General features: G+C 31.1%; 1 protein-coding gene across 3 annotated transcripts in view; it reads left to right on the top strand.

The window, feature by feature from the left end:
• The window catches only part of Rtnl1 (reticulon), an 86,519-nt gene that overhangs the window by 25,930 nt on the left and 47,532 nt on the right, over positions 1–13,057 (top strand). For 2 of the 3 annotated variants that reach the window (XM_075297680.1, XM_075297682.1), the window contains exon 2: positions 152–187. The exons of the other annotated variant lie outside the window; for it this stretch is intronic. In XM_075297680.1, the coding sequence (XP_075153795.1) occupies positions 152–187 (36 nt within the window). The remainder of the gene's footprint in view (positions 1–151; positions 188–13,057) is intronic. 3 annotated transcript variants of the gene reach the window in all.

The following is a 13,057-nucleotide window of genomic DNA, read 5'->3' as shown; positions in this document are numbered from 1 at the left end:
ATCTTTCTGTTTCTATCCCTTCCCCCTCATATTCGTTGCTTTTATCTTTGTTTCCGTTTGCTTGGTAGTTTTGTGTTCTTAACTTTATGCACGCTTTACTTTTCTTTGCCATAACCCCTCTCTGAAAATAATCAATATTTACTAATTTCAGACGCTTGGTTTAAGCCGGAACGCCTACATCCACGAGGTAAGTTGGTGTCGTTGTTTATTGTGTGTGTGTTTTTCCGTGTGTGTGTGTGTGTGTTTGCGAATTTGGCTCTGTTCGTGTAGTCCTTTTTCTATGTTGCTATAAAAATTTCAATCCATGCGCCCTAAGGCAAAAACTTGCAATGCATATTTAACCCGAATAGCAAATAACTTTTACCCTTTTCTACACACTTTCCACCCGGCCAAAAGAATGAAACAGAAACGCCACGTTGTTAAATTCCACTTGGCATTAAGCATTCATCGGAATAGTTTTTGCATTGCAATATCCTTCAGTTCAATGACCACTTGTATAAATTGCCTTATCCACAAATACGATGACGAGTAGCGCACATTAAGTATGGTAAAAGAAACTTTTGTTGTTTTCTCCGTTTTTGAGGAAATGAAATCATATGGGTTTGGCCAAAATCCATATTACAGACATATGGTGGTTAGCCATCCTTATGTCTGTTTTTTTTTTACACATATATCCATTTATCCAAGGTGTTGTTGTGTTTTTTCCATCCCAAAGTTTTTATGTTTACATCATCTAATTTATTACAGAGACATCGCCCTGGCATCAATTTCTTGTAATTTGATTGTTTAACATAATTTACGCATTAAATTCCCAAAATCTAATAATGATCAGAACGGGGAAAATGATCTCATCATATGTGTCGCTCCACTTGGAAATTGATGATCGAAATCACTCAATTGTTTAATGGGGGGATGAGTTCAATATTCTTTGTTTATTAATATTTTTAATGTTCCATTTATATGATTAGTGATTGATATGCGATTTAAGATTTGTATATCCTACACGATAGAGTGAAAGCAATAAGTTGGTCAGACCATTTGTAACATTGGACCCAACAATTATAGAGCGAAAGGCAATCGCATTGAACATCAATGTATTTTCGTATAGAAAATACATTCGTCTTCATAGACGATATATTGGATATATTGGAGTTGGGGTAACTGGGGTACTTTTGTGTTGTGATCTCCTGTATATTAAATTTCTAGGAATGGCTTTCAATGAAATTGAGATAAAATGATTTTTAGTTTAGTTAGGATCTAAATTGAAAGAAGATACTGATTTAAATTCGTTTAAATGTTACTTTTTCTATATGAAAAAGTGTGAAAAATCCGAACCGATGTCCACCAAATTTTGCAAACTTGACTATGTTACTAATTGTACTCCTTATGCAAAATGTTGAGCAAATCAAAGTCAAAAATTCCCAAAAGGACATATGTTAAAAAAGTTTTGTAATTTGCATATTCCTCAGCTTTTTACCGGTAGGATGTTGAAACCTTTTACAGTTAGTTACACACAAAAAAAAATTTTTTGATTTCAATCACGAAAATCGCGGATTCAATCATTTTTTTAATTGAAATGTCTTCAATCACGAAAATTATAGTATCAATCACCCATTTTGATTGAAAACCAACACGATTTTTAATTAAAAATTTAATTGACTTTTGTCACGGAATCAATTAATTGTGTGATTGAATTAATTAAAAACGTGATTGATTTTTAACATAAAATTCAATCACAGTTTTAATTGAATCAATTAAAATTTTAATTAATTTCGCGACAAAAATCAATCAACTATTTGATTCATTCAATTAAATAATTAATTGAAATTGGCTATAAATTTCGATCAAAAAATTTATATATTGCGAAGCCAAAATCGTATTTAGTTTTTTTCTTTTGAAATAAAAGAAAATATGTGTTTCTTATAAAACATATTTAATATTTTATTATTATTTGAATTATGCAATAGACATATAAATTTGGTTCTTGTCATTTGTGTTTTGTTCTAACATAACTTACAAATACAACTACTATCAATAACAACTATAGGGTGAAAAAATAAATTATATAAATCATTATCTTCCTTATAATAATAACCATGTTAGCATGTTCCTTCTAATATGTAGATGCGCCTAGATTTCCAATAAATCAGCAGACTGTAAGCTAAATTAGTTTTTCTGAAAGTAAACAGAATAATTCGAATTTAATTTTGTTCAATTAAAAGTTAATTTTGTTAAACATTACCTGTATAGAATATCAAGTTCAATTCTTAGTTCCAGGTTGCAGATTTATAATCTTCTTTTGCAGTTGTAGTCTTTTAGCATAAAAAGGTGTATTAAGGAACTCGGTAATTTAATTTTAGTAACAATTCCTTTCCAAAATTTCCACACATTAAAATCGTCTATTAAAATTTGAACCAATCAAAGACAAAAATAATTGGAAAGCAATGTAATATTTGGTATTATATTGATGATACTTTGCAAATTCTGGAAATAGAAAAAATATAAATGGAAAATACATATTGTTATTATTATCGGATATTTTTCATATTTTTAAATCCAAAAGAAAGAACTTTTTTACCATTACATAATTCAGCTCATTAGTTTATATACCAGATATACTGCTCTCTACTTGGGTTCAAACTGAAAAAGACAGGTAAAACAAAAATGCAATTTAATGCCAACGCTACTTCGCAACTTCAAGGTGAATCTTCCAACAAACCCATACCGCTCTTGGTTTTAAGAAAACTAGGAGTGAAAAAAATTTATAATTTTAAAAGATCAATACGGTACCCACTTTTTTATTGCAAACATATTATTATATATTTGATAAAATGATGGAGTTGGTGGGAGTGATTGGTCAATTTCACGAAATAAAATTGGTGACTAAAAGAAATGAATAAAAAATATATTATTTTAGTCCGTTTAATGTAAACAGGCTTCAATGGAAAACGGTATTCACATTTCACAATTTTTTACCTTCAATAAACGTAGATTGTTTTCCATTTTTACAATACCACAAAACACAAACACAGGTAATTTCAAATGCGTTCTGTCATATATTTTTTTCAAACCTTTACCACGTGTCCGTTTGTTGTTGCACACTTTATTTATTTCAACCCTTTGCTATGTTGTTTGCTATTTGTTGTTGCGTTCAAAATATTTATGCACACATTTTGAATGCAGCAGACAGAATGTCGCCAATCATGTTTTCAATTTACGCGAAAAACAAAAACCCAACCGTTCGTTACGAGTTACTTCCACAGACTGATCTCTCCATCATACATTGTTGAATAAATACCCATTTTCTTGTTCTCTTTTCACTCTTTCCATTGCTCAAAATTATTCAGTTTCAATCACAAAGGTGATTGGATCAATCACATATGTAATTGGAAACGGAAAAAATTCAATCACGTTTGTAATTGAAAATTATTTCCGAATTGATTAACAAATTGATTGAATCAATTAATATTTTAATTGGAAACGTAACAAATATCAATCATTTTTTTAATTGGATTTTATTCGGATTTGATTAAATAATTAATTGAATCAATTAACATATTAATTGAATCCGTTTCCAAATTCAATTAAGTGTTTAATTGAAAAAATTTTGGTGATAATTTTTTGTGTGTAGTGGACTCATAAGGCTTTTTGGAAAAGAACTTAACAATGGGTGCTTTGCCTAATGAGAATTTTTTATATCAAAAAATTTTCTTTTTCAAATTTGGCGATTTTGGGATGAGAAGAACTTATATACTACTTGACCAAAATGGCCGATAAATGTTTAAAACGTATCCTTATTTTGTGTTCTACACTGAAAAAAATATTGTCGTGAGGTCAATGATTTCATGTCTTTCAAATATGAATACAAATTTCTGTGTGTCATAGAAAACGCATTTTTCTAATATAAAGTTTTTTTCTTGTCCAAAAGTCGATAAACTTTTCAATGAAGTCGAATTGTCCATTCGTTTTGTTTTGTTATTGTTGGTTTTGTTCTTAAGCATTGTTGTTGTTTTTATTTCAGCTTAAAACCATACATTTACTAAACTACAAGTGTAGCTTAACCAACAGAGGAAAAGAATGCTTGTCAAATTTATTTGTCCTTATAATTAAGTGATTTGACTTAAAAATGCGTATCATAACATGAAAGAAAAAATGTTTGGGACTAGGTCTACTTGACTTTAATAATTTAGAAAAGTTCTTTAAATTTAACGAAATTGTCTTTAAATTTGTTGTCTTTTTGCATCTTGACTACAAAGCAAAAAATCGTTCAAATATAGGACACTTTTTTTAAAGACGTTTTTTTACTTAAAACATAGAATAATTTATGCTGGAAGTCGAGTATTAATTTTGAAAATAAAGTTGTCGTTAACTCGTTTTTAAAGGACTTTCGTAGCATATGAAGAAAAGAAGCTGAAGAAGCGAAAAATTAAAATTTGCATCCTAGAAGCAAGTAGACAAGACCCAAATTTAAAAGAGAATTGTGACCTAAAAGTATCCTTGTTTGTATTCTCCGCTTCTTTGGCTCGGAATCAATACCAAAAATTTTAAAGTAAAGACAAAATCTTTGGAACCGGGCATGCTTTTTTTCAGTGTATACGAAACCAGAAAAAAAGAAAAACTTGGAAGAAGTGTAGACAATAATGTTGCGGCAAAAATAATGTAGGTGCCTTTTTCGAAAAATATGGACCAAAATTCTCTATTTTCTTTTTTTCTTGCGGTAACACTTGCCGATGGCAAGGTACCTTAAAATTTCTTTACACCGTCTTCTCATACGGGGTATATATTAAACAAAAAAGGCCGATTAAATACGTATATAATTCAATGTGACAACATTTTCTATAGAAATAAAATTTTGACAAACTTTTCTATAGAAATAAAATCTTGACAAAATGTTGTATAAAATTTTCACAAAATTTTCTATAGTAATAAAATTTTGACAAAATTTTCTATAGAAATAAAATTTTGGTAGATTATTTTTGGGGATCGGCTATATAACACAATAGACCGATATGGACCAATTTTTGGGATGGTTGTTAGCGGCCATATACTAGCGCAATGTAGCAAATTTCAACCGGATCGGCTGAATTTTGCTCCTCCAAGAGCTCCAGAGGTCAAATCTAGGGATCGGTTTAAATAGGGGTTATATATAATTAAGACCGGTATGGACCAATTATTGCATGGTTGTTAGAGAGCTTGCACTAACACCACGTACCAAATTTCAACCGGATCGGGTGAAGTTTGCTCTTCCAAGGGGCTCCGGAAGTCAATATGGGGGTTACATATAATTATGGACCGGTATGGACCAATTATTGCATGGTTGTTAGAGACCATATACTAACACCACGTACCAAATTTCAACCGAATCGAATGAAGTTTGCTCATCCATGAGGCTCCGGAGGTAAAATCTGGGGATCGGTTTATATGGGGGCTATATATAATTATGGACCGATGTGGACCAATTTTTGCATGATTGTTAGAGACCATATACTAACACCATGTACCAAATTTCAATCGGATCGGATGAGTTTTGCTTTTCTTTGAGGCTCCACAAGCCAAATCGAGGGACCGGTTTATATGGGGGCTATATATAATTATGGACCGATATGGACCAATTTTTGCGTGGTTGTTAGTGACCATATACTAACACCATGTACCAAATTTCAACCGAATCGGATGAATTTTGCTCCTCCAAGAGGCTCTGCAAGTCAAATCTGAGCGTCGGTTTATATGGGGCCTATACGTAAAAGTGGTCCATATGTCCCTTTTGCAATACCATCCGACCTACATCAATAACAACTACTTGTGTTTCAAGTCGATAGCTTGTTTCGTTCGGAAGTTAGCGTGATTTCAACAGACGGACGGACGGACATGCTTAGATCGACTCAGAATTTCACCACGACCTGAATATATATTCTTTATGGGGTCTTAGAGCAATATTTCGATGTGTTACAAACGGAATGACAAAGTTCATATACCCCCCATCCTATGGTGGAGGGTATAAAAAAATATTCATAATTTTTTAACTTTTTTACTCTTCCGAGTTTGATTAAAAAGTTAATTGTATCAATTAATTTTTAATTGCAAATTATCAATCATTCAATCGAATTACTTGGGTTGCAAAAAAACTTCTTAACTCCGTCTTCTCAACTGTAAGTTAGTCCATACGGGGTATATATTAAACAAAAAAGGCCGATTAAATACGTAAATAATTCAGTTTGACAAAATTTTCTGTAGAAATAAAATTTTGACAAAATTTTCTATAGAAATAAAATTTTGACAAAATTTTCTATAGATATAAAATTTTGACAAAATTTTCTGTAGAAATAAAATTTTGACAAAAATTTCTATAGAATAAAAATTTTGACAAATTTTTCTATCGAATAATAAAATTTTGACAAATTTTTTTATAGAACTAAAATTTTGACAAAGTTTTCTATAGAAATACAATATTGACAAAATGTTGTATAGTAATAAAATTTTGGAAAAATTTTCTATAGTAATTAAATTTTGACAAAATTTTCTATAGCAGTAAAATTTTGACAAAATGTTCTACAGAAATAATAATAAAATTTTGACAAATTTTTCTATAGAAATAAAAATTTTGACAAAATTTTCTATAGAAATAAAAATTTTGACAAAATTTTCTATAGAAATAAAATTTGACAAAATTTTCTATCGAAGTAAAATTTTGACAAAATGTTCTATAGAAATAAAACCTTGATAAAATTTTCTATAGTAATAAAATTTTGACAAAAATTTTTATAGAAATAAAATTTTGACAAAATTTTCTATAGAAACAAAATCTTGACAAAATGTTGTATAGTAATAAAATATTGAAAAAAATTTCTATAGTAATTAAATTTTGACGAAATTTTCTATAGAAAATGTTGGTAGATTATTTTTGGGGATCGGCTATATATACACAGAGAGTTGTGACAATCGAATTTATTGCCAACCTCCTTTTGGCAGTTGTAGCAACTACCAGTTGGCAGTTGTGACACCCAACAAATTCGGTCGACTCAATCGAATGATGGGAAACGCAACTAATACTATATATGGAGTTGGTTGTGTCAGACGATGAAATTGGTCGTTGCTCCCTTCTTTATTTTGGTTGTATCTCCCAACATTAAAGCACCATGACCGAATTGAATAACAAAATCCCACAAAATACTGCATTTTATTTATATTTTTTAGATTGTAGAATGGTACATATATTTAATAACAGTATATTAATACATTATAAAAAATGTTCACCCTTAAAAGTATATCCTCCAGCATTATCTGTCGATAGGGGAATCGACAGATAATGGAGCTAAATCTTTGGTCCTCTTAGCATATTAGTATTTATAGATGGTGTCCGAACTGTCTATAGCCCGTCTAATCATTGACTTAATGTTTTTAATATGATTTTAGAAGGTTAATAATATCAATTATTTTTTAATTGAACAAGTTTTCAACTTCAATAAACTTTTTAATTGGGAATATTTTGGTAATATTTTTTTCTGTGTAGATGAAAATGACAATGTGTGTCAATTGAATTAAAATATTAGCTTTCAATCACATTTTTTAATAAAGTAACAAAGGAAATTTCAACGCGAAAAGCGAGCATAGTTCGCCCTCAATGTGTAAAAGTGGGATCTATACAATTAATTGAAAAAATGAAAATCTTATATCTCATTCACATTAGGCTCGAAATCTACTGAACTTCTATTTAAAATCACTTCTTTGTAATGCAAATGACAGTTGAAATCAAATATTCCGAAATGTATTCAAGTATATATATAAAATTTTTGAATACTTTTCGCACTCGTAACCTGCTATTTTATTTACATTTATATCCATTCTACGTAATTATCATTGGTTTTGAATTTTTAATATTGGTGTCAGCAATTAATACCATTTACCATAATCTATCTTCGCTATATGTATATAAAAAGAGAATTATTCATGTTTTATGACACACCCATTCTTCATTTACAAAAATCAATATTTTTCTATACGTTTTTATTAAATCCAAATATTGCAAAAATATTTACTACATATCCGTGAAACGCTAATTTAGATAGTTTTTCTTTCTTCAAATATAAACGAAACTAATTAAATTTTAAAACGCAAAAGTGCCTCCACCCTAGTTTTAGCTACAGTTGTTAAAAGAAAGCTATGGTATTCTGGTATACACAATGGAATTTAAATTTGGAAGAAAAAAAAAAAAAGAAAATAAATATTGCAGCGCCGGTGTCATTTCTTTAAGGTTCTCACATTTCAATACTTGTCATTTTGTTGACTGTTCTGTTCTTTTAGCTTTGAAACATTTTTAGTGCACTTTTCGCTTGGTTAAAAATTGACAATACGATTTTGTTTTCCTAGTCTGTCCAATGACGTCATTTTTCCCCAACAAAAACATTTTGCTATGTAATCCTTAAAATATGCTTTAAGTTGATTTCAGCAAACTTCATTTAGACCATTGTTGGATTGCAGCGTTTATTGTCTGTTATTCGGCTTTTGATTGATGTGACTACGTTTTTTTTTGTTTTGGGAAATTTTGGCTGCCATCCAAATTGACATGCGTCGTGTTTGCTATACAGCCTTTTTGGTGGTAGGATATAGTTGGTCATACAATGTATTAAATAAATTTATAAGGCCGTGATATCTACATGTACATATTTTTGGTGTATATATGATAGTATTTCAAAAATCCGCATGATAATAATAAAAGACTTTAATGAGCGAAAATTCTCTTGAGGATTTCGTGTATAGGAATCATTTTTACTTTCAAAAAGAAAATAGCAATTACTGCTAACTCCATTTAAAGATAGCATATACACTAGTCAAAGAAATATATTTGAGAAATGTATAGCATATTTTTAGGATCCTGCAATATCGAGGCATATTTTGAATTTTAATTTAAGGAAATTAATTGTTTGGATTTTTAAGGGACATTTCTATGAAATGATTGGTATAGAGAAGTGTAAGGTTTCGAGCCTTGTTGCTTCTGATAATCAAGCGAAGACTTTAAAGCTGTTATTAAAAATAAAATGTTGACAATATTTTCTATAGAAATAACAAGTATATACGGCCGTAAGTTCGGCAAGGCCGAATCTTATGTACCCTCAACCATGGATTGCGTAGAAACTTCTACGAAAGGCTATCATCCACAATCGAATTACTTGGGTTGTGGTAATACTTACCGATGGCAAGGTATCTTAAAATTTCTTAACATCGTCTACTAAATTGTAAGTTAGTGCATACGTGGTATATATTAGACAAAAATGGTATATATGGGTAAGTCTACAAATAATTACGAACCCATATGAACTAGAGATCCGGAATTAAAATATGGGGGTCGCTTTATATGGGGGCTATATACAATTATGAACCGATATGGAGCAATTTTTGTGTGTTTGGGGATAGGTTTATCTGAGGGCTACTATATATAATTATATACCGATATGGACCTAGTTATGGTGGTCGCTTTATATGGGGGCTATATACAATTATGAACCGATATGGAGCAATTTTTGTGTGTTTGGGGATAGGTTTATCTGAGGGCTACTATATATAACTATATACCGATATGGATCTAGTTAGGCATGTACCAAATTTAAACTGAATCGGATGGAATTTTCTCCTCCAAGAGGCTCCAAAACCAAATCTGGGGATTGGTTTATATGGGGGCTGTATATAATTATGGACCGATATGGACCAATTCTTGCATGGTTGTTAGAGACCATATACTAACACCAAGTACCAAATTTCAACCGAATCGGATGAATTTTGCTCCTCCAAGAGGCTCCGAAGGTCAAATCTGGGGATGGGTTTATATGGGGGCTGTATATAATTATGGACCGATATGGACCAATTTTTGCATGGTTGTTAGAGACAGCCGGATCGGATGAAATTTGCTTCTCTTTGAGGCTCCTAAAGCCAAATCTGCGGATCGGTTTATTCTAAAAATGTTTTGTATAGAAATAAAAATACTTAGATGAGCGAAATTTCCTCGAGGATTTCGTTCATAGTACAGAGAATGAAGCCGACCCATGTTTTGTCGGCGGAGCGGCTTGACGGCTAAGCCGACGTAAATTTGTCTATTCGGCGACGGATAGATAACTTCAAATCAATTTGAAGTTATCCGAATGAATATGAGATTAGTTGTATAACCAATCGTAAATTAAAATTTAAATTTCATTCAAAATTTCTGAGCAAATTTTTTGCCAACTTATTATAGCAACTTTATACTGATTGATTATGAGTGGAAGGTTCAAAATTGTAGTAAAAATTACTACTATTGTTAATACAGATATAAATCAATATTTTTGATTAATTGTCGGCTAAATTTGAGTCGAGATGAGCCGACTTTTTTAGCGGCGGCGTCGATTGGCAAAAAATGGTCGGCGGCGGCTTAAATCGGCGGCTTCCTTCTCTGTCATAGTAATCATTTTGACTTTGAAAAAGAAAATATCAATTACTACCTGTGGCAACACTGATCTGTAATCGATAACATTAGTTATCGTGTCATGACTGATCACGACTTTCGGTAATATCGAATATATGTAATATATAGAATTTCTAGTGAAAAATAATAAACTTTAAGTCTGTGTTAAAAATCAATGGAAAAAACCAATCTTGTGTTATTTCATTCGGGTTATTACACTACCAATTCCATTTAAAGATAGCATATACACTAGTCAAAGAAATATATTTGATAAATGTATAGCATATTTTTAGGAATTTTAATTTATGAAAAGTAATTCTTAAGATTTTTTAAAGAAACACTTCTATAAAATGGTTTTGAATTCTGTATCTGCCCAGTGAAAACTAGGTAACCACATCTCATTACAATTTGCATTACCAGGATTAAAGCTGTCATTACACATTGCATTACTTTGCGGTGATTTATAATGACTAACTTGTAGTGACAATAATAAATACTGCTTGGTAATTTTCGAATTGTTATTCTCAACATGTAATGCATTTGGCTGTTTATGACTTAATAAAATAGAATAAATGATGGATGGTATCATTAGGTATAATTATTCAAATAATTGAGCATTTACTTAAAAAAAACTCAAAAAGTTAAGGAATATTCTTCACGAATATTTCATAATAATTGTGATTTCAACTGCCATTTGCCTTATAAAAAAGGGAGTTTTCGAACCTAATGTGGTCTATTAGTTTTATTATAACGTATAACACGAATCAACCTCCTTTAAACAACCCACTTTTATTTCTATGTTAAGTGTGAAATTAATTTTCGTGTAATCTTATTTAGATGACTTGTTAGATTTTTGTTTATTTCTGCAATATACGTTTCTACTCAAGTAGTGTTCATATTACAGCATTACTCGCCATATTTTGATCCATTGTAATCGGCTGGAGAAGTAAATATTTTCGAGATTAGCAATCTTTGGAATATCTACGAATAAGTGATTACATATTAGGTGATAGAGGTGGAGAACTATCGATAGCACTATCGGCACTATCAATTGTTGGGCACTATCGAGCTACTATCGATAGCAGCCAGACATTTTCGATAGTACTATCGATAGTTAGTCGATAGTTTGGCTTTCACATCACCAAATATTTTCCTTTTTTGTGACGTCTGCTGCAGCATTAAAAGGAAAGGATCGCTTTCTCCAAAGAGGTGTAATATTTACTTCTAAAGTAGTTCTGAGTTTTGACTATTTGTTGAATTTCAGCTAAACTTCTGAGCTCCACGACAGTCAGTGAGTCGACCATGTCAGGCATGTGATTACAACAGCACAGACTCAGAGAAAGATTTGGCTACCGAGAGAAAAAAGAAAAATAAAATCTTTCAAGTATGGAAATATTTTAAAAGGTCAGAGGACAAACAATTTTCAAAGTGCCTTAATTGCGGAAAGGAGTATAAAACGAGAAGAAACACATCGAATTTTCACGACCATCTAAAAAGATACCATTCTGGCTTGGAAATTCTAGCCTCTGATTCCAGCTATTTCGGCGGATACTGCCAATATTGCACCGACAAGCAGAAGTTGTAGATCGTCAATACATTCAGTAGCTTCTTACTTTAAAAGAGCCGCGGGACAAATTGTTTTCGAGAGGCGAAAAATGTTAACATTATTTTATTTTTAAACCAAACCTTTTGGATCAAATAATATTAATATCGTAAAATATTCATATTAATATATTAAACAAATTTTAAATGCGAACCAAATATGTATATTATTGTGGACGATACTATCGTCGAATATCGATAGTACTATCGTCAACTATCGATGGTTCTGAAATTACTATCGTCGACTATCGATGGCGCCGACTATCGATAGTTCTCCACCTCTATTAGGTGATTATATGCTTTAAAAGCACTACTTATTTCATGGCCGAAGGTATGCCACGTACTTTCCTCCTAGGACATGCATGTGTAAATGTAATCCGGAGCGATGTCAATTAATAAGTGGTTATTAATTTTTAAATAGGCTTACTTACCTACAAGCTTACCTTGTAATGAGAGTTTTTGCTGGGTGGTAATCAATCGTTTTTTAAATCTTAAAAAACGAAAAAATTTCTATCGAAACAAAGTATTGATGAAATTTTTCATAGAAATAAATATTTGTCAAAACAGTTTTATATATTAGAATATATTTTGGAAATTCGTCCTTCAGCTAATACGGCCTATCTCAATAATGTAACTAAAAATCAACATTTACAAAGAATGTGCTGTAAGGAATTATATGTTTTACACTACATAGAAGGTAATGTAAACGCCCAAAAAAGTTGGAAACACTAAGAGGTAGAAATTATTCCATGGCAGCTTGTCTCTTGCTCTTGATGAAGGTCAAATGGAAAAACGCCTCTTGGCTAAATATGAAAAACACAATGCGGCCCGTTGAACGCTGGTAACTGTGTGGTTAGTGGTGGTTAGGCAGTTACCAGACATAGAATTTATTAATGAGATTTCGCGTTATAATTACTAATGCGGAAAGTACAAAAAAAAATTGCTTAAAAAGAAACTTGAAAATCCGCATGATCATGGTGTGTTTGTTGTTACCATGAAGACACCTACATTCTTTGAAAGACA

This window comes from Haematobia irritans, chromosome 2 (assembly GCF_050003625.1).
Source record: "Haematobia irritans isolate KBUSLIRL chromosome 2, ASM5000362v1, whole genome shotgun sequence".
NCBI lineage: Eukaryota > Metazoa > Arthropoda > Insecta > Diptera > Muscidae > Haematobia > Haematobia irritans.
Note: the sequence above shows the minus strand (reverse complement) of the source record. Positions and strands in the feature narration are given on the sequence as shown.